Source organism: Lynx canadensis, chromosome B4 (assembly GCF_007474595.2).
Source record: "Lynx canadensis isolate LIC74 chromosome B4, mLynCan4.pri.v2, whole genome shotgun sequence".
Taxonomy (NCBI): Eukaryota; Metazoa; Chordata; class Mammalia; order Carnivora; family Felidae; genus Lynx; species Lynx canadensis.
The window spans coordinates 41,194,593-41,214,865 of NC_044309.1; the positions used below are offsets into that span (position 1 = coordinate 41,194,593).

Sequence of the window (20,273 nt, forward strand, 5' to 3'; positions counted from 1 at the left end):
AAATTCTAGAATGATATATATCACTTATGAGAAAACAAAACCCAAAACACCAGTGTGGAAGCCCTTGGAGATTTCTGAGGGGCAGGATGAGATGCTAGGCCAAGAATCCTTTACCCAGGCGCCTGCGTGGCTCAATCGGTTAAGTGCCCAATTCTTGATTTCAGCTCAGGTCTTGATCTCACAGTCATGAGATTGAGCCCCTCGTTGGGCTCCGCTCAGTGCGTAGCCTAAATAAATAAGTAAATAAACATAAAAAAAAAAAAAAGAATCTTTTCTTCATCTGGACAAAGATGAGCTTTAAAAGCAACACATGAAGAACATAAAATCACCAGGCTTGGGACTGTTTCACTTCCAAGAGATAATTTTTTTGTTGTTTGTTTTGTTTTTTGTTTTGGGGATTTTTTTTAGCCTCTTTTTTTAAGTTTTACGTATTAAGTAATCTCTACACCCAGTGTGGAGCTCGAACTCACAGCCCCGAGTTCAAGAGTCACGCACACTCTTCCAACTGAGCCAGCCAGGCGTCCCCCATGAGATAATTTTCTAATAAGTGGCGAAAACCAATGGATGATTTGTTCCTCAGGCTTTATATCTTATTCTGTATTAGGAGAATTGCTGCCGGCTTGTGTAATATTTACTTCAGAGAAAAGAGGTAAACTGCCATGCCCCAAATAAGAAAGGAAAAGTTAAAATCAGGTGTCCTCACCGTCAATTATCTCAGGTATGAAAGAGGGGCGTAAGACCTTGCTAGGGAGAAGTAATGACCACCTGCTACATGTGAGGATTTTCACCCACCTCCTGGGAGACAAGGGATCTTCCCTGCTCTGACAAATTCAAGGAGAGGGTCCTCAGTAGGAGAGGGACTGGGATCAGAGTAAGAAATCTTGATTATCACTTAATAATATTTAAATAGAAAATAAAGGGTACTAGGGGCACCTGGGTGGCTCAGTCGGTTGAGCGTCCAACTTTGGCTTGGGTCATGATCTCATAGTTCATGAGTTGGAGCCCCACATCGGGATCCATGATGACAGTTCAGAGCCTGGAACCTGCTTCGGATTCTGTGTCTCCTCTCTCTCTGCCCCTCCCCTGCTTGCTCTCTCTCTCTCTCACTCTCTCTCAAAAGTAAATACACATTAAAATAAATTTTAAGAAAAGAGACTAAAAAATTAGAAAAGAAAAGAAAAAACAAAAGACTTTGCTAGAAAGATCCACCTGATTTTTTGCTGACAGATGTCTGTCTGCAGAGGTTGTGCTCTTCCATTCTCTGCTGTATAAAAAGAGCCACCTGGGTGGCTCAGTCCGTTAAGCGTCTCACTTCAACTCTGGCCATGATCTTATGGGTTCATGAGTTTGAGCCCCACATCTGGCTTGCTGCTATCAGCACAGAGCAGGATTCGGCTCCTCTGTCCCCGTCTCTCTCTGACCATCCCCTGCTCGTGTGCACACTATCTCAAAAATAAATGAGCATTTAAACGTTAAAAAAAAAAATTTTTAAGGGGGGGGCATCTGGGTCAATTAGTTAAGTGACCAACTTGGGCTTAGGTCATGATCTCGCAGTTCCCGGGGTTCCAGCCCCACGTCAGGCTCTGTGCTGACAGCTCTGAGCCTGGAGCCTACTTTAGATTCTGTGTCTCCTTCTCTCTCTACCCTCCCCCGCTAGTGCTCTCTCTCTGCCTCTCAAAAAATAAACAAACGTTTAAAAAAATTTTAATAAAAAAATAACAAATAACATTTAAAAATAAAAATTAAAAAAAGAACCTGTTTATTACCATACAGAGTAACAAGAGAAAGGGATCTTCCCTCATTTTTGGTCATGAACATTCCTAAAATAATAAAACATATACACATATAATTTATTTGTTTAGAAAAAGTTCTGGAAGAATAGTTGCTAATTTGAAACAGTGATACCTCTGAGGAGGCAGAGAGAGAACGAAGGCTGGAGGAGAAAACTGATCAAAGGGATTTTAAGGCTTATCCAGAATTGTTCCATTTGTTTTTTCCATTTTCACTTCTAATGTTTTAAATACAAAAGGAGATAAAGTTGCGGAAAACAAATATAACGTTATTTTTACTTATTTACAACATAAAAGATCTTTTTGCTCCCACTAAAATAGTAATATATAACAAAATTTTATACAACATAAGTATATTCAGAAATATTTAGTAAGAACACTGTGTTTTAGTGTGTCTCATTTTTTTTTAATTTTTTTTAACGTTTATTTATTTTTGAGACAGAGAGAGACACAGCATGAATGGGGGAGGGGCAGAGAGAGAGGGAGACACAGAATTGGAAGCAGGCTCCAGGCTCTGAGCCATCAGCCCAGAGCCCGACGCGGGGCTCGAACTCGCGGACCGCGAGATCGTGACCTGAGCTGAAGTCAGACACTTAACCGACTGAGCCACCCAGGCGCCCCTAGTGTGTCTCATTTTTACAAACTCTTGCTTCAATACTTTATATATAGTGATTGGTAGATCTGAATCTAAGTTCAAATATTTGGTTGTTTTGAGGTATTTTTAATATTTTTTGGGGGGGAGAGCACAAGCAGGGGAGGGGAAGAGAGAGGGGGACAGAGGATCTGAAGCAGGCTCTGCGCTGACAGGCTGACGGCAGTGAGCCCGATGTGGGGCTCAAACCCACAAACCTGAGATCATGACCTGAGCTGAAGACAGATGCTCAACTGACTGAGCCTCCCAGGTTGGCCCCAAATATTTGGTTTTAATGATTGAGTTAGACGAAGGTCAAACTGCTTCAGGTGTATTTTCTTTGAATCATGAGTCCATTTTCCACAAGGCTTTTTCTGTTGGAACACTTGGTGGACTAGGTTGAGGGCATGTCCCCTTAAAGTAGCTTTGCAGTTTATTTTATCAGACATTTTATTTATACATTTATATAAATACCTTTATATAATTTATATTCTTAACTCTTTTCATTGTGAACTATATCCAATATACAAGATACTATCCAGTTTTAACAATATTGAAAACCTATGCTAAGATTGTAATATTAGCGGAACCTCAGAAGCTTCCTGATCATACCCTTCCTTCCCCAACAGGCAGGACCAGCTCTGGGCTGTGTCCATCACTCCCTTAACTTCTCTTTCCAGTTCTACCATCTATGTGTGTATCCCTGAACAGCAAACTGTTTAGTTTTGCCTGTTTGTGTACTTTATATATATGGAATGTTACTCATGTACTTTTCTGTGGCCTGCCTTCTTCCCTCAATATTGCTCAATAGTATGGTGTTATTTGCTTGCTTATATTTTTTTTATTGTGGTAAAATTGCATAACACAAATTTTACGATTTTAGCTGGGTTTTAGGCACACAATTCAGTGGCATTAAGTACATTCACATGGTTGTGTGATATTGTGTCTTTGAGACTCATCCGCATTAGTGATACTTTCATTTCTCCTAAGTGTTCCACTCGGTGAATATTCCACTGGGTGAACATACTACACTTTATTGTTCAATCTACCATTTATGGACCTATGGGTTCTCTTTTTCTTTTTCTTTTTGTTTGCTGTTACAGATAGTAGTGTTTGAACCTTCTTGCACCTGTGTCCTGGGGCACATGTGTGAGAATTGTTAGTGCATATAACTACTGGTAGAATGAATGGGTTTTACTTGCTTAATTTTCTAGAAAGAGACATAGGAAGGTATTCCTTGTGTAATGAAATTTCCATTTAGAAAAAGAAAAGCAAAGAGAAGTTGGGATGGCTTCATAAAGCGGAAGAGCAGGGAACAATCTCTGTGAGATAGGAAGCAGAAAGGAACAGGAAGAGCAACCCAGACATGTCTGCAGGCTGAGTCCAGAAGGTATTGTCAAGCATTCATTCAATCCAGCACATGCACCATGCAGCAAATATGTGTCTGTCTCTGTAAGTGCTAGAGTTAGCAGTGGACTGGAACTCAAGAGACCTAGGCTTTCTCTCAACTTTGCCACAAAGAGCAAATTATTTCACCTCGTTGGCCAGTGGTTCTGACATCCGTAAGATGAGTAGATATACCGGGAGGATCAAAAACCTTCCATCCAGCTCTGCTGGTTTGGGATCCCAAGCTGGTTGAAGTAGGAAGATAAAGGCTTGCCAGGAGTAGTTCTAATCTAGGGTCCAGACAGGAAATAACTCTGGATTCAAAAACAAAAAGGACCAAAGACAATTACTGGGCCCGGCTCTAGTGAGCCAGCAGAAATGATGTGGTGGTAAATGTTTAGCAGCTGACTCTCTGGGACAGCGAGTCCTTGGCTTGTAGCGGCATTTACTCATTTACACAGTTGTAAATACTCCCACAAGGGCCAAATTGGAAAAGACACACTCCCACATAAAGCTAGAAACCTTTAAGAAAAATCTAGAAAGACCCACTCTACAACACAGAGCCTCCACAAGGAAGCTTGCCTGCCTCTGTCTGTCTTCCTTTTGGGTGGAGAAAAAATTAACTTGAAAATTTGCAACTATAAGCCTGTGATCACTTAGGTCGAGGGTTCAAATTTATACGATCATGATTGAGAAACCCCCTCTGCCTCTGAGAAAATAACATATAAATTGGTCTCAGGTGAGTACTATTCCCTAGAATGTCTGATAAAATCACCTGCAAAACCACCTTGAAGGGACATGCCCTCAACCTGGGCCACCAAGTAACCCAACAGAAAAAGTGTTGCTGAAGATAGGCCCGTGATTCAAAATTAGAAAGCACACCCAACCGGGGCACCTGGGTGGCTCAGTCGGTTGAGCATCTGACTTCAGCTCAGGTCAAGATCTCACAGTTCATGAGTTCAAGCCCCGAATCAGGCTCTCTGCTGTCAGCACAAGAGCCCACTTTGGATCCTCTGTCTCCCTCTCTCTCTGCCCCTTCCCCACTTATGCTCTCTCTCTCTCTCTCTCAAAACAAAATAAACATTAAAAGAAAACACACCCAACCTAGAGCGCTTTTTTCATCTAAATCAGTCATTAAAACCAAATATTTGAACTTAGACCCAGATCCACTGGTCGCTATATATAAAGTGTTGAAGCAATATTTTGTGAAAATAATAAAGCGTATTAAATCATATTGCTTTTACTAAATATATTATTACTAGTATATTGTTATACTGTATAAAATGTCATTATATATTATGTTAATGAAAGCAAAAGGATCCTTCATGTTGTAAATAGGTAAATATATTATCTTTAAATATTGTTATCCCCAACTTTACCTCATCATTTTTGTATTTTTATATGTGACTTATGCCATTTTGTCCCATCTTTTTTAATGTCCATATACTTACATAGAATTTGTATTTGAATAATGATCATAATTTGCTTAAAAATATTGCATACATTTGGGGATACATGATCAAAATCATTTGATCAATGAGGTACAAAATCAAAAAAGTTTGGAGACCACTGAATTAGAAATATACTTTTTTTTTCCTAGTGCATATGGGGATATTTATAGCTACATCCTAGACCACAGACTAAATCCCAAACCAGAGGATCTATATGTATTAGTTTTCTATGGCTACCCTAACAAATTACCACAAACTGGATTAGCTGAAAAGAATCCAAATTTACCATCAGAGCTCTGTAGGTCAGAAGTTGGAAATGAATCAAATTGTCAACAGGCTGCATCGCTCCCCGATTCTCCCTGGGGGGCTCCAGAGAGAATCAGTTTCCTTGGTCTTTCTAGTTTCTGGAGGCCTTCCACATTCCATAGCCCATGACCCTCTTCTTCCATCTTCAAACTCAGCAATAACAGGCTGACTCCTTCTCCTGGTGCCACCCCTCTGATTCTCTCTTCTGCCTCCCTCTTCCACTTATAAGGACCCTTGCTGTTGTAATGGGTCCACCTGGATAGTGCAAGATAATCTTCCCATCTCAGGGACAACTGATCAGCCATCTTGATTCTGTCTGCAACTTTGATTCCCCTTTGCCATACAACATACTCAGTTCCAATGATGTACACATCCTCGGAGGGCCAATATTCTGCCTACCATATTACACATACAGCTGACATTCTCTAACCACAATGAAATAAAACCAACATTGATAAAAAGGAAACATTTTAAAGCTCATTGATCTGGAAATTTTTTAATTTTTTTAAATGTTTGTTTATTTTTGAGACACAGAGAGAGAGACAGAGCAAAAGAGAGCAGGGGAGAGACAGAGAGAGGGAGATAGAGGATCTGAAGCAGGCTCCGAGCTGTGAGCATAGAGCCCAAAGCAGGGCTCAAACTTATGACCATGAGACCATGACCTGAGCTGAAATCAAGAGTGGTCAGACGCTTACCCACTGAGCCACCCAGGCTCCCCTGAAATTTTTTTTTTTTTTAATTTCAGACGGGTAACGTGCCGACGTCGTAACAAGGTTTAAGGGTGGCACATGTCACACAAAAGCATGCACACCCAATCATCATGCTTATGAACTACAAAAGGATCTGAAATTTTTTTTAATTCTATATATTATGCAATGCTCACCACCATAAATATAGTTATCACCCATTAGGTGTTATTGCAATATTATTGACTATACTCTGTATGCTTCACTTTTAGTCTCTTGTAAGTTATATTTTTTAGTTATATTGCAACTGGAAATTTGTACCTTTTAATCCCCTTCACCTATTTCACTCATCCCTCCACCCCCATCCCCTCTGGCAACAACCAGTTTGTTTTCCATATTTATAAGTCTGTTTCTGTTCGCTGTTTGTTTTTTATGGTTTTTATCCTTCTCTGCCTGACTTATTTCATTTAGCATAATCCCTGTAGGTCTCTTCATGTTGCAAGTGGCAAGATATCATTCTTTTGTGGATGAGTAATATTCCATTGTATATATATCACATATTCTTTATTAATTCATCTATTGCTGGACACTTGAGCTGCTTCCATATCTTAGCTATTGCAAATAATGCTGCTATTAAACATAGGAGTGAATATAAGTTTTCAAATTAGTGTTTTCACTTTCTTTGAGTAAACACCCAAAAGTGGAATTACTGGATCATATGGTACTTGCATTTTTAATTTTCTGAGGAACCTCCAGACTACTTTCCAGAGTGGTTGCACCAATTTACCTTCCTAAAGGAAGGTAGCGCAAGAGCATTCTCTTCTCCACATCCTCACCAACACTTGTTATTTCTTGTCTTTTTGATACTAGCCATTTTGACAGGTGTGAGGTGATATCTCATCATGGTTTTGATTTGCATTTCCCTGATGATTGGTGATGTTGAGCATCTTTTCATGTGCCTGGTGGCCTTCTTTGGAAACACGTGTAATCAGGTCCTCTTCCCATTTTAAAATCAGATTATTTGGATTTTTTGGTGTTGAGTTCTATAAGTTCTTTATATATTTTGGATATCAACCCCTGATTGGATAAATCACTTGCAAATATCTTCTCCCATTCAATAGCTGCCTTTTCATTTTGCTGATGGTTTCTTTTACTGTGCAAAAGTTTTTTTTTTTTATTTTGGTGTAGTCCCAGTAGTTTGTTTCTTTGCTTGTTTTGCGAGAGAGAGAGAGAGAGAGAGAGAGAGAGAGAGAGAGAGAGAGGAGCAAAGGGAGAGAAAGAGAGAATCTTAAGCAGGCTCCACACTCAGCTCAGAGCCCAACACAGGGCTCAGTCCCATGACCCTGGGATCATGACCTGAGCTGAAATCAAGAGTCAGACGCTCAACAGACTGAGCCACCCAGGCATCCTTCGTTAGCTTATTTTTGCTCTTGTCCTCCACCCCCAAGGAGACATAGCTGAAATATGTTGCTAAGGTTGATCTCCAAGAGATTATTGCCTAGGCTTTCTTTTAAGAGTTTTATAGTTTCAGGTCTCACATTTAGGTCTTTAATCTATTTCGTTTATTTTTGTGTATGATGTAAGAAATGATGTGGAAATTTTAACACTTTTTTTTTTAGTTTATTTATCTGTCTTGAGAGAGTGAGAAAGAGCAATCGGGGGAGGGGCAGAGAGAGAAGGAGAATCTCAAGCAGGCTCTGTGCTAACAGCACAGAGCCTAACGTAGGGCTCAAATCATAAAACCATGAGATCATGACCTGAGCCAAAATCAAGAGTCAGGCATTTAACCAACCAGGCACTCCAATGATGTGGAAATTTTAAAATGTACTTATAGGGGCGCCTTGGTGGCTCAGTCGGTTGAGCGTCCGACTTCAGCTCAGGTCATGATCTCACGGTCCGTGAGTTCGAGCCCCGTGTCGGGCTCTGGGCTGACGGCTCGGAGCCCGGAGCCGGCTTCCGATTCTGTGTCTCCCTCTCTCTCTGCCCCTCCCCCGTTCATGGTCTGTCTCTCTCTGTCTCAAAAATAAATAAACGTTAAAAAAAATTTTTTTTAATAAATAAATAAAATAAAATGTACTTATAAATAATATGTAGTTCAAAAATAAATAACAATGGGAAAAAATAATAAGCTGACATAATTAAAACACAATATAGCAAACTTATGATTTAATATGTTTTATTATTTTCACAAAATCTTGCTTCAACATAGCCAAAATAGTTCCTAGAGGGAAATTTATAGCCAAACATTATAAAAGAAAAATTTTAATTAATGAACTGAGCATCCAATCCAAGAAGTTAGAAAAAGAATGGCAGAGTAAACCCAAATAAAGTAAAAGGAAAGAAATATTTTTTTCTTATGTTTATTTATTTCTGAGACAGAGAGAGACAGAGCATGAGTGGGGGAGGGGCAGAGACAGAGGGAGACACAGAATCAGAAGCAGGCTCCAGGCTCTGAGCTGTCAGCACAGAGCTCGATGCAGGGCTCGAACTCACACACCGTGAGATCATGACCTGAGCTGAAGTCGGTCGCTCAACCAACTGAGCCACCCAGGCGCCCCAAGAAAGAAATAATTTAAAAGCAACACGAGGGACGCCTAGGTGGCTCAGTCAGTTAAGTGTCCAAGTCTTGATTTCAGCTCAGGTCATGATCTCATGTTCATGAGACCGAGCCCCACATCAGGATCTCTGCAGACAGCACAGAGCCTGTTTGGGATTCTCTCTCTCTCCCTCTCTCTCTGCCCCTCCCCTGTTTACATGTGTGTTCATTGTCTCTCAAAATAAATAAACATTTAAAATAAAATTCAAAATTAAAAAATTAAAAGAAAAAAATACACCAGAGAGTAAAATGTAACAAAGAAAACAAAGAAATAATGGAAAAACACGATGAAATCAAAATGAATTGGTTCTTTGAAGCAATTAATAATTAGATATATTTCTTGCAACTATATCAAGAAAAAAATGAGGAAATTATAAGTAAACAATAATAGAAATGAAAATAACTGTAGACCTAGTGGTGATTTTAAACATTTCCATCCATAAATCTAAAAGAGATTAAATAGATAATCTCCCAGAAAAATAAAAAACAACAAACTGACTTAGAAGAAATGGAAAACCTGAATTAAATCAGCAGTGAAAAACTCACACTCAAAATACACACACATGTATACACACGCACATTCTACCAAGACTTCAAGGACCAGATCATCCCTATTTTATATCACCTGTATTTAAGAAAAACTATTATGGCTTAAGAAGAGAAGTGGCCAAAGAAAAAAATAGGGTGGTGTCTAGAAACCTAAACCAAAGGAAGAAACAGTTGTCAGGAAGGTGGAGAGCTGGCAGATCCCACATACTTCCTGGCTGAAGCATTCCTCACCCCATAAGGGACACATATCTGTATTGCTCCCTATCTCTCCCCTTCATGGTGCTGCAGTAATGGCCTTTACTAAAAATTTTAGGGGCGCCTGGGTGGCTCAGTCAGTTAAGCGGCCGACTTCGGCTCAGGTCATGATCTCGCGGTCCATGGGTTCGAGCCCCACGTTGGGCTCTGTGCTGACAGCTCGGAGCCTGGAGCCTGTTTCAGATTCTGTGTCTCCCTCTCTCTGACCCTCCCCCGTTCATGCTCTGTCTCTCTCTGTCTCAAAAATAAATAAATGTTAAAAATAAAATAAAAATAAAAATTTTACATTTGTCTTTGAGATTATTTGGTCAATTTCTGGTTCTGTCACTGGTGTGTCAATTACATGAGGGCAGAAACCACATGTTTGTTTGTTTGTTTGTTTGTTTGTTTGATCTTTGTGATCCATTACCTGGCATAGAATGTATGTGCAAAAAATTCTTGTTGAGAGAAGAGTGGAATTTGGGAGGTCAATGTGCCCTCGGGCCCCCTGAAATTTCAAACTTATAATTGTGGATAGAACTGTCAAGGAATATAGCTGAGGATAGACCATCTAATACTCAGCAAGTAATACTTAAGTGCCAGGAGATGCTAGGAGGTGGAGATGAGAAACTGAAAAGTGGTCAGAGGTTGGAAGAAATGCCCACAAATGCTTGGTCCCCTTTGACTGAGGAGTCCCAAGAATGCAAATTATAGAAGTGGGAAGTGAGTGCACCCCACTGTGCTGCCCACTTGGCTACGTGGTCTCTCAAAGAGTGGCTGGGAAGGAGGACCTAAAGTGGTGGGTCGCGGGGAAAGGAGGGGGTGGCGTCATCAAAGAAAGGCAGGAGTGGAGGACAAAGGAATGGAATGGGGGACAAAGAAGGCTAGAAAAACTAAGGCATTTGGATATTAAAGATCAGGAACAGTGATTTCTGATGCCTATGTAATGTAACAGAACTTCCTTCTAATGAAAGATCTTGGAGAGAATGTGTTCCTGTGAGTACTTTGACTGATAGATTTATAAAGGGCCGAGACTGATTTGGAGATTAGGAGCTGAAGACAGATGAGGTATGCTGCCAGACAGAACATTTCTGAAAGGCAGACTGTGACAGAAAGGGCAGGGTGGGGTGGGGGCGGTGTCAGCAAGATAGTGCCTTTACCGCCTTGTAAGGTAGCAAGATCACTGATTAATCTCTGGGGCGGGAAGGACCATTGAGAACAAGAATATCCAAAATACAATTTTAGGTTGTATCTTTATGATATATAAACCTTCAGGGGTGCCTAGGTGGCTTACTCGGTTAAGTGTCCAACTTTGGCTCAGGTGATGATCTCACAGTTCATGAGTTCAAGCCCCATATTGGGCTCTTTGCTGTCAGCACAGAGCCCACTTCAGATCCTCTGTCCCCATCTCCCTCTGCCCCTCTCGCATTTGCTCTCATGCTCTCTCTCTCTCTCTCTCTCTCTCTCTCTCTCTCTCTCAAAAATAAACATTAAAAAAAAAACCTTCTGGGGCGCCTGGGTGGCTCAGTCGGTTGAGCGTCCGACTTCGTCTCAGGTCATGATCTCACAGACCGTGAGTTCGAGCCCCGCGTCGGGCTCTGTGCTGACAGCTGGGAGCCTGGAGCCTGACTCAGATTCTGTGTCTCCCTCTCTCTCTGCCCCTGCCCCGCTCACACTCTGTGTCTCTGTCTCTCAATAATAAATAAACATTTTAAAAAAATTTTTTAAAAAAACAAAAAACCTTCAGTAAAAGTTTTGCCACACCTAACAAGCTTCTGTTTATAGCTGGTTTGGAAAATTCAAGAAAGCCCTGTGTCTCAAATTTGGAACCTGTGCTAGCAGAAGTAAGGGAACAGCCAGGCGCACAGAAGCAGGAACAGGACTTTAGCTGAAAGAGGAGTCGGAACGAGAGGTGACCGTAACAGCTGACCCACTGAAATTTATCCAGTAGACAGTCCTGTCTCCTCCCCACTCTGCCCAGGACCTGCCCTGCTTGGAAACTGAGCAGTGTCTTACCTAGATGTCGAGGAGGAGAGTGGCCCCAGCTGACATCCAGGCTATGGTCACTGCTCCAGATCGAGAGTTTAGTCAGGCCCTCAAAAGTAATGAAAATCAGGGGTGCCTGGCTGCCTCGGTCGATAGAGCATGTGACTCTTGATCTCAGGGTTATGAGTTCAGGCCCCACACTGGGCATGGAGCCTACTTAAAAAAAAAAAAAAAAAGTAACAAATATCACCAAAAGAAAAGTCTTCTGTGGGCCTGTCTCTGGAGATGCAAGAGAAGGAAGGAGATGTTGAGAAGAGAATATGTATCTCTGTGCCAGCAGGTGTGGAGAGAAGCTGCACCCCAAAAGAGAATGTGGTAGTAGAAGATTCTGAAGGAGAGGTCAGCAGGTTGCACTCACAGGGTCTGTGGACAAAAGGAAGGAACTGTCCAGGGAGCCAGTCCAGGAAAGGCCAAGACTCGCCAGAAATTGATGCAAACAGCACAGCAGGCAGGAGATGAGGTCATTCCATTTGCCCAGAGGAAAGTGAGGTCGAGAAAGCTGGCTTTCCTCCTCCTGGCCAGGGTACTCCAGGACAGCCAGGCAGACTCTGCTCCTGCCCTTGCCCCCACGGAGAGGGGACGATGGGCCCTAGCTCAGAGCACGGAATCCTCCCTCGCATGGCTGAGCAGCTCATGACTAGTCAGTCCTCCCAGGGCCCCCAATTCCCTTTTGGGTAAGTTCTCTGTAAAGGTCCCAACTTCCCATTGTTCCTGCATGGGGTCATCCATCCCCACAGGCCCCCACCTCCCCATGCCTACCAAGGTTTAAGATTCACAGTGAAGACAGTGACCATAATCTGGGGAGCGGCAGGACTGGTAGTGACGGCACAAGCCTCAGATCCCACGGTTCACACTCTGAGGTGGGAATTCAGGCACCCTGCCAGATAGTGGAAAGGATGGTTGGGTACAAGTCATTCTTCAGATCACACTCATACGTGGCTTCCCACTTGGGAGGACCCTCTTGAAGAGAAGAAGGGGCTGGGGAAAGGCGGGAGGATGGAAAATATGAAGAGAAAGGAAACCAGGGCGAGAGAGAGAACAGACCTAACAAGTGAGATCACAGAAGTGTGACATTTTATGGGCAGAGCGGAAAACAACTGCGAGGCCCCTGAATGAAATGTGGCCTGGAGAAATAAGCCATGTGTTCCCAGGACTCAAAGAGGGAAAAGCCCAGCTAGCTCTAATATCCCCAGATCAGCCTTTCCAGGAGGACAGAGCAAGGAGGAGTCTAAGACCCAGAGGAGTCTAACCCCACATGACAAAGCTGGGAAGGGAAATGCCCCAGGTGCTCCAGGACACCAGGGATGGACACAGCTGGAGGTGGGGGTGGGAAGGGAGGGTAAAGATGGTAGTAAGGTGAGGAAGGAGGGCCAATGGACAGGCGTGATCCCTGTCCCACAGGTTGGCAGGAAGATTAGATGAGATCACATGTCGTTTCCTTGCAGAGTCCGGCAGAGAGGGAACCGGTTTAAATCCCTTGTTTGCAGTTCTGAACAATTCTGTAGCAGTCTTTTGGCCATAAAACGAGACCTCAGTTGATGCAAGGGTTAGTTACAGTCTTATCCATCCCCACTTAATTTTGTTTTTTTGTTTTTTTTTTTTTTTTATTTTTTAGAGAGAGAGAAAGAAAGCAGGGGAGAGGGGCAGAGGAAGAGAGAGACAAAGAATCTTGGGCAGGCTCCATGCCCCAGCACAGAGCCTGACACAGGGCTCGATCCCACAACCGTGAGATCATGACTCTGGGATCATGACCCAAGCCAAAATCAAGAGTCAGCCGCTCAACCGCTCAACTGAGCCTCCCAGGTGCCCCAACCCCCACTTAGTTTAAATATTCAATAGCTTTGCTACAGAAATGTTGTGCTTGAGTGTGAGTGCTACCCAGGCCCCATGAGGCATCTTGTGGTGCTAGCTTCTCCCCCAAGTCTGAAAAATTCTGAGTTCAGAAACTTATCTGACCCCAACTGTTTCAGATAAAGGTTTGTGGGCCTGTAGTCAGTTCAGGCTCCCCTTCCTCCTCTAAACCATCAAGAGCTTGTAAGCTGTGAACAGGGGGTGATGTGGGCATAACGTGTACAAGTGCGTGAATAGGAGAGGTCAGTGCCCCACGCATCCAACGTTGGGTAAAAGAGGACGGCACGAATGGGTTAAGTTCTTAGTGAGCACAGAGGCCAGCGTGTTGGAGGTGGTGGATGCCTTTGAAGAGCAGCAAGTCTTCTGACAGAGCGTGCCCTTTAATGCTCTCCCCACACCCAGCACCCAGCACATGGAAAAGGGGGAGGGGGTGGAAGTCACTGCTTTGAGAAAAAAAACAGCCACCAGAGAGCTTCAGCTGCCATCAAAGGTCGGCTTGCCACCTGAAACCAGCAACTCGAAGAGCACCTACAGCTGCTGCCCAGGAGGTGCAGAGAGCAGGCGCCCGCACCCAGCTGGGGGCAGCAGGTCCGCAGAGCCCAGAGGTCAGTGGCTGGAGTGCAGAAAGAGCTCCCCTGGGCAAGAGCCATGGCCCGGCCACCCCTCTGCTGGCTGTGGATTCTGGGGACCCTGGCAGGGCTCTCGGCTACCCTGGCCCCCCAGTGCTGTCCAGAGAAGCATTACTGGGCCCAGGGACAACTGTGCTGCCAGATGTGTAAGCCAGGTAAGAGAGGAGCCCTCGCCAGGGGTTTGGGGTGAAGGGCAGTGGAGAGCCCATCTGAGTTCCAGCAAGGAGAGGAATCTGGTACCACCTTGAAGAGGGCAGAGAAGTGGCCTTCCTTGGGCCTTGACCCGGACCTCTGCTCACAGGGACCTTCCTGGTGAAGGACTGTGACAGACACGGAGAGGCTGCTCAGTGTGATCCATGCATACCGGGGGCCTCCTTCTCACCAGACCACCACATCCGGCGCCACTGTGAGAGTTGTCGGCATTGTAACTCTGGTGAGATGGGCAAACCTCTGGGGGATCAAGGTGGCAGAGCCGGGGATGGAGAAGCAACGAGGAGGGAGGTCAGAGCTTGTCACTTCAAGGCTACTGCAAGTGGAGCCAATGCTGGGAAATGGGGTGCCCTGGGCAGGGCACATATTGATGTGGAGAGAACTCTAGCGTTACAGGGAATGGGGTAAGCAGAATTTGGGGAGCTGCAGAGATTGGGTGCACAACTCAGATCATGACAATATAAAGGGGAAGTGAAAAAAAAGGGAGGTGGTCCTAGGTCCCAGATTTCAGGTGAGCAAACCCCCATTGATGAATTGGCTGCGTCTGAAGTGCACATTCATTTGGAACTTGGAGTACATCCTTCTTTTTTCTTTCTTTCTTTCTTTCTTTCTTTCTTTCTTTCTTTCTGTATTTATTTGAGAGAGAGAGAGAGAGAGAGAACAGAGGAGAGGCAGAGAGAGGGAGAGAGAGAATCCCAAGCAGGCTCCACAGTCAGCACAGAGCCCAATGTGGGGCTTGAACTCACGAACTGTGAGATCATGACCTGAGCCAAAATCAAGAGTCAAACCCTTAACCAACTGAGTCACCCAAGCACCCCCTTTCTTTTTTTTTTAATATTTATTTTTATTTATTTTGAGAGAGAGAGGGAGAGTGCAGGGGAGGGGCAGAGAGAGAGAGAGGGAAAGAGAGAATCCCAAGCAAGCTCCAAGCTGTCAGTATGGAGCCCAACTCAGTGCCCAATCTCACAAACCATGAGATCGTGGTCTGAGCCAAAATCAAGAGCTGAAGGCTCAACTGACTGAGCCACCCAGGTGCCCCTAAGGAAATAACAATACCAGCCAGTTGAGTAACCTCCTTTCTTTCTTTCTTTTTTTTTTTTTTTTTTTTTTTGCACAATAGCCAATTTAGGAAAATGAATATGTATGTGGCCTATATTTCTTGTTTATTTTGTAATTTTATCTTTAAAAAAAATTTTTAATGTTTATTTATTTTTGGGAGACAGAGAGACAGAGTGCAAGCAGGGGAGGGGCAGAGAGAGAGAGAGGGAGACACAGAATCTGAAGCAGGCTCCAGGCTCTAAGCTCCATCCGAGCTGTCAGCACGGAGCCTGACGTGGGACTCAAGCCCACGAAGCGCAGGATCATGACCTGGGCTGAAGTCGGATGCTTAACTGACTGAGTCACCCAGGCACCCCAGTAATTTTATCTTTTTTAAATGAAGAAGTAACATGTGCAGCTGATGTGAATTCTTTTATTATTTCTGCATCTTAGCTAGAATTTCAGAATCTGTGTGCCAGCCTAGATAGAGCAGCAGACTTTAAAGTGGTCCCTTGGGGCACCTGGGTGGCTCAGTCAGTTGCACATCCAACTTCGGCTCAGGTCATGATCTCACAGTTCGTGGGTTCTAGCCCCACATCGGGCTTTGCACTGACAGCACGGAGCCTGCCTGGGATTCTCTCTCCCTCTCTCTTTCTCTGGTCTTCCCCCTCTCTTTTTTTCTCTCTCTCAAAATAAATAAATATTAAAAAATAAAAATAAAAACAAACAAAAAAAGGTTTGCCATTGCAAATAAGTCAAAAAAAACACAACATCTCAAATACACAAGAAGTATTCCTCAGTCCACTCAACTTAAAAATATATTAATGGATGCTCTTCTCTTCTTGTCAGCAACCCCAGCAGGGTTGGAATTATTTATTTATTTTTGATGTTTATTTATTTTGAGAGAGAGAGAGAGAGAGAGTGAACACGAGCAGGGCAGGGGCAGAGAGAGTGGGAGAGAGAGAATCCCAACCAGGCTCCATGCTCAGCACAGAGCCCTACTCAGGGCTTGATCTCAGGAACTGTGAGATCATGACTGGAGCCAACACCAAGAGTAGGATGCCCAACCGACTTAACAACACAGGCACCCCTGGAATTATTTTAGTCAAAGTCCACCCACTCATTCTGCAGGCCCCGCCAAAAGGCCTTTTCCCAATACTGAACCAGCCTGAACTCCCTTTGCTGTGTTCCAGACCAGGCGGTTCAGACTCAGCCCATAGGCCCCCAAAACTCTCAGGCAGCGATTGGCTGAGGGACTCCAGGTGACGGTGGCCAGGGGTGAGGCTGAATGAGTTTGGCCCCCTCTGGACCTCAGTATTCCCATGGGTAAGATGGAAAAGTGCTTAAAATTCGCCTGGAATTTGGGGCACAGGTTATACAAGGTGAAAAGAACTCCCAGGTCTCTGGATACTCCTCACTAAAAACAATGGCACGCCTTCCATTGTAACCAAGCCCAGCCCCCTCCTTAACCCTTCTCTTGCCTTTGGGCAGATACCCTCCTGCCCACCCCCTCCTGGGTCTGAGGTGATCTTCCTCACCTTGGCCTACCTCTTCTCCTCTCCCCTATCACTGTTCTCTTCTTGCAGATCCTTGTCCAGGCTGGCTCACAATTCCTGGTAAGCCACAAGGAAACCAAATTCTAGTAGCAACTACGAGTCAAAATTCAGAAAGAAGCGGCCCTAGGGGCCTAAGGATGGGAAGAAGGAATTTGTGTCCCTCTCCCTTTCCTCACAAAAAGCACATGCTAAAGGAATATTAGAGTACTAGTAGGCATCTTCGACATCTGCCAGCCTTCCTTTCTGCACCCCTCCTTGCCTGTGGGGGCTCTTCTCCCTGGTTCCCCATGAGTGCACTGTCCTAAGGTCCCACCAGTCCATGGGCAAACCTGGCCCATGTCCGGGTGCCGATGCCTTCCCCAGAATCACCCTCCTCTTCTTAACCCCAACCACCTGTGAGTCCAACCCAGACTAGAACCCCTCACATCCTCCTCCTCTAGTATAATTTATTGGCAGTCATTCAGCACCCGACCTCTACACTTGAATAACATTTCTATTTAAAAGGCAAAGTAGGGGCACCTGGGTGGCTCAGTCGGTTGAGTGTCCGACTTCAGCTCAGGTCATGATCTCACGGTTTGTGGGTTTGAGCCCTGCGTCGGGCTCTGTGCTGACAGCTCAGAGCCTGGAGCCAGCTTCAGATTCTGTGTCTCCCTCTCTCTCTGCCCTCCTCTGTTTGCACTCTGTCTGTGTCTCTGTCTTTCAAAAATAAATAAACATTTAAAATTTTTTTTTTAAAAAAGGCAAAGTGTGTTAGTAATGAAGTAAATCTCTAGTAAAGTTAAAAACCTATCAGGGGGCCACCTGGGTGGCTCAGTTGCTTAAGTGTCCAACTCTTGATTTCAGCTCAGGTCATGATCTCATGGTTTGTGGGTTTGAGCCCACGTCGGGCTCTGCACTGCCAGCTCAGAGCCTGCTTGAGATTCTCTCTCTCCCTCTCTTTTTGCCCCTCCCCCCTCTCAAAAATGAACATTTAAAAACAAATTAAAAAGTAAAAACCTATCAGGGACCATAGCAGCACTATTCCTGATTGCTTAAAAACTGGACACTACCCACGTGCCATTTGCAGTAGAATAGATAACTGAATCATGGGAAATTCATACAGTGGAATACTATACAGCAGGAGAAGGAATAGCCTATGGTTACAATGTGGATGAATTTCACAAAGATTGAATACGAGTGCCTGATACAAGTAAGTACACACCCATGACTACACAAATGTAGTGCAAAAAGAAGCAAAATGAACTCGCAGTGTTAGGAAGTCAGGCTAGATAGTGGTTATGTGTGGGTGGGAGGAGGTAGTGACTAGAAAGGAACTCTGCTTCTCTTGTCTATGGGTCCAATTTGTAGCAATTCTCAAGTTTGACGCTTCTGATCTCTGTACCTCTCTGTAAGTAAATTACACTTCAAGAAGTTATAAAAGTATCAGTGAATAAGAGAGAAAATCATGCAAGCTGTTTCTACTTTTTCCAGTTTGCATTTCCGAAGCATGAATTTTCTAAAAGGTCTACATTTTTCCTTTCATGGCAATAGTAATAAAGGCAGAGGCACTGGGTGACAGCGAGGGAGGGGCAGGCCCTTGTGTAGATGGGGCAGGAGTTCCGGGAGTCGGGTCTGGGACAGCAGCTCAAGATAGGATTTAGCGAGCGCACCTTGCAGGTCTCTGAGGCCTGAGCTTCTCGTGTTCCTCCTGCCCTCCTCTGTCCCCAGGTCTCCTCATTCGAAACTGCACCCTCACCGCCAATGCAGAGTGTGCCTGTCCCAAGGGCTGGCAGTGCAGGGACAAGGAGTGTACCGAGTGTGATCCTCCTTCAAACCCCTCACTGACACCTCGTCCATCTCAGGCCCCAGGTCCACACCTACAACCCACCCACTTACCTTACGCCAAAAGTAAGTTCCAGGCAACACTTTGTCCAGTCACAGGGATAAGGGCACCCCCCCCCAACCAGCACCCTCCCCACATAAGTTGCCCGGCCAGCTGGTCAGCCTTCCCATCTCACCCAGCGCCTCTTAGGCCTCAGGCCCTCATTCAGCCCAGGCTTGTGCCCTGGGAGGTGCCCTGCTGCTGCTCACCCTGTCTCTTTTTCCAGAGATGCCAGAGGCCGGGACAGTCCGGCAGGTGCAAACTCTAGCTGATTTCAGGTGGCTGCCTGCCCCAGCTCTCTCTACCCACGGACCACGTGAGTTTCCTCCCCATTCTCCACCCCCAGAGAGAATGCACACAAGAGAGGGAAGTCAGCCAGAAAGCTCCTGGAGTAGGAGTAAGAAGTAGGAGAAGCAGAATCTAAAGATTAGGAAAGGACTTAGTCCAATGGTAGCAGTGGGGATCGGGGTGAGAGAGAGATGGCAGATGGGTAACAGGAGACCTGGGCTGAGGAGAGTCGAGACCTAGGCCCTCCCCAAAAACACTTGTGTGGCCCCTGTCTACCACAGCCCAAAGGTCCCTGTGCAGCACAGACTGCATCCGCATCTTTGTGGTCCTCTCTGGAATGTTTCTTGCTTTCACCATGGTCGGAGCCCTGTGCCTCCATCAACAAAGAAAAAATGGACTAAGTAAGAGACAAAATGCAGGTCTCCAGTCCTGTCCCTGCACCCCACCCTACTTCCTTAGCCCCGCCACCCATGCCTGGAACCTCTCGGAAGCCTCCCTCGCACTATCTTTACCAACCCTTGCTCCCACCTTCTCTCTCGCCTCTTTGTCGGCACCCCCTGCCAGCCTCCCCCAAACTAGCCCTCCTTTGCTCATGTCCACGCTCTTCACCACCCCCCACCTTTACTGCCTCTGATTCTCCTCCTGCAGACAAAGAAGAAAGTCCAGTGATGCCTGCAGAGCCTTGTCCTTACAGCTGCCCCAGGGAGGAAGAGGGGGGCGCCATCCCCATTCAGGAAGACTACCGAAAACCAGAGCCTGCTTCCTACCCCTGAGCGTGCTCGCCTTGGGGGGTGGGGAGGTCATCACTACAATAAAATCCCAGCCTCAGTCCCACCCCATCGGCCACCCAGGCCGATGAGCCGAATGAGACCTGGCACCCCCGATTTCAGTACCATCCTCTTATCAGGACCCTTTCCTGTGTGCAGACTTGAGAGCGTGACTTTTGGAGACTGGCAGTGACAAGGACACGAGGGGATGCGGTGGAGGGTGGGTCACAGGAGCCCGAGTGTGCCCTGGCTCAGCCGGCTTCGCCCCTGCGCTGCACTGGAGGGCTGAGGCCCTAGCTGGAAAACACACTTCTGCCTACGAACCCCCATGTGCTGTATCACTGACGTAGAAATTCGGCAAAATAAAGTGACGTCCAGCCACACACCGATGCACTCCG

The 20,273-nt window shown here is 45.2% G+C and overlaps 1 protein-coding gene and 1 non-coding gene across 3 annotated transcripts; one reads left to right on the forward strand and one right to left on the reverse strand.

Moving 5' to 3' along the window:
• Positions 1-6,303: 6,303 nt before the first annotated feature.
• LOC115519612 lies at positions 6,304-6,407 on the reverse strand. The gene has a single exon (XR_003970607.1). It is a non-coding gene; the product is annotated as a small nucleolar RNA U13 (small nucleolar RNA).
• Positions 6,408-13,976: 7,569 nt separating this feature from the next.
• On the forward strand, positions 13,977-20,260 carry CD27 (CD27 molecule). 2 transcript variants are annotated; one of them, XM_030321533.1, is made up of 6 exons: positions 13,977-14,310; positions 14,457-14,588; positions 18,667-18,846; positions 19,047-19,136; positions 19,390-19,509; positions 19,757-20,260. In XM_030321533.1, exons 1-6 carry the CDS (start codon positions 14,175-14,177, stop codon positions 19,879-19,881), a joined length of 783 nt encoding a protein of 260 aa, XP_030177393.1. In that variant the 5' UTR covers positions 13,977-14,174; the 3' UTR covers positions 19,882-20,260. The 2 variants fall into 2 exon arrangements, with proteins under 2 accessions (XP_030177393.1, XP_030177394.1); XM_030321534.1 differs by lacking the exon at positions 14,457-14,588.
• The last annotated feature ends 13 nt before the right edge of the window (positions 20,261-20,273 follow it).

Excerpts from the sequence above, each read along its gene's own strand:
- CD27 (XM_030321533.1), top strand. The coding sequence starts at position 14,175 with ATGGCCCGGCCACCCCTCTGCTGGCTGTGGATTCTGGGGACCCTGGCA. Across the intron at positions 14,589-18,666 it reads TTGTCGGCATTGTAACTCTG|GTCTCCTCATTCGAAACTGC; the intron begins GTGAGATGGGCA and ends CTCTGTCCCCAG. Across the intron at positions 18,847-19,046 it reads CCACTTACCTTACGCCAAAA|AGATGCCAGAGGCCGGGACA; the intron begins GTAAGTTCCAGG and ends CTCTTTTTCCAG.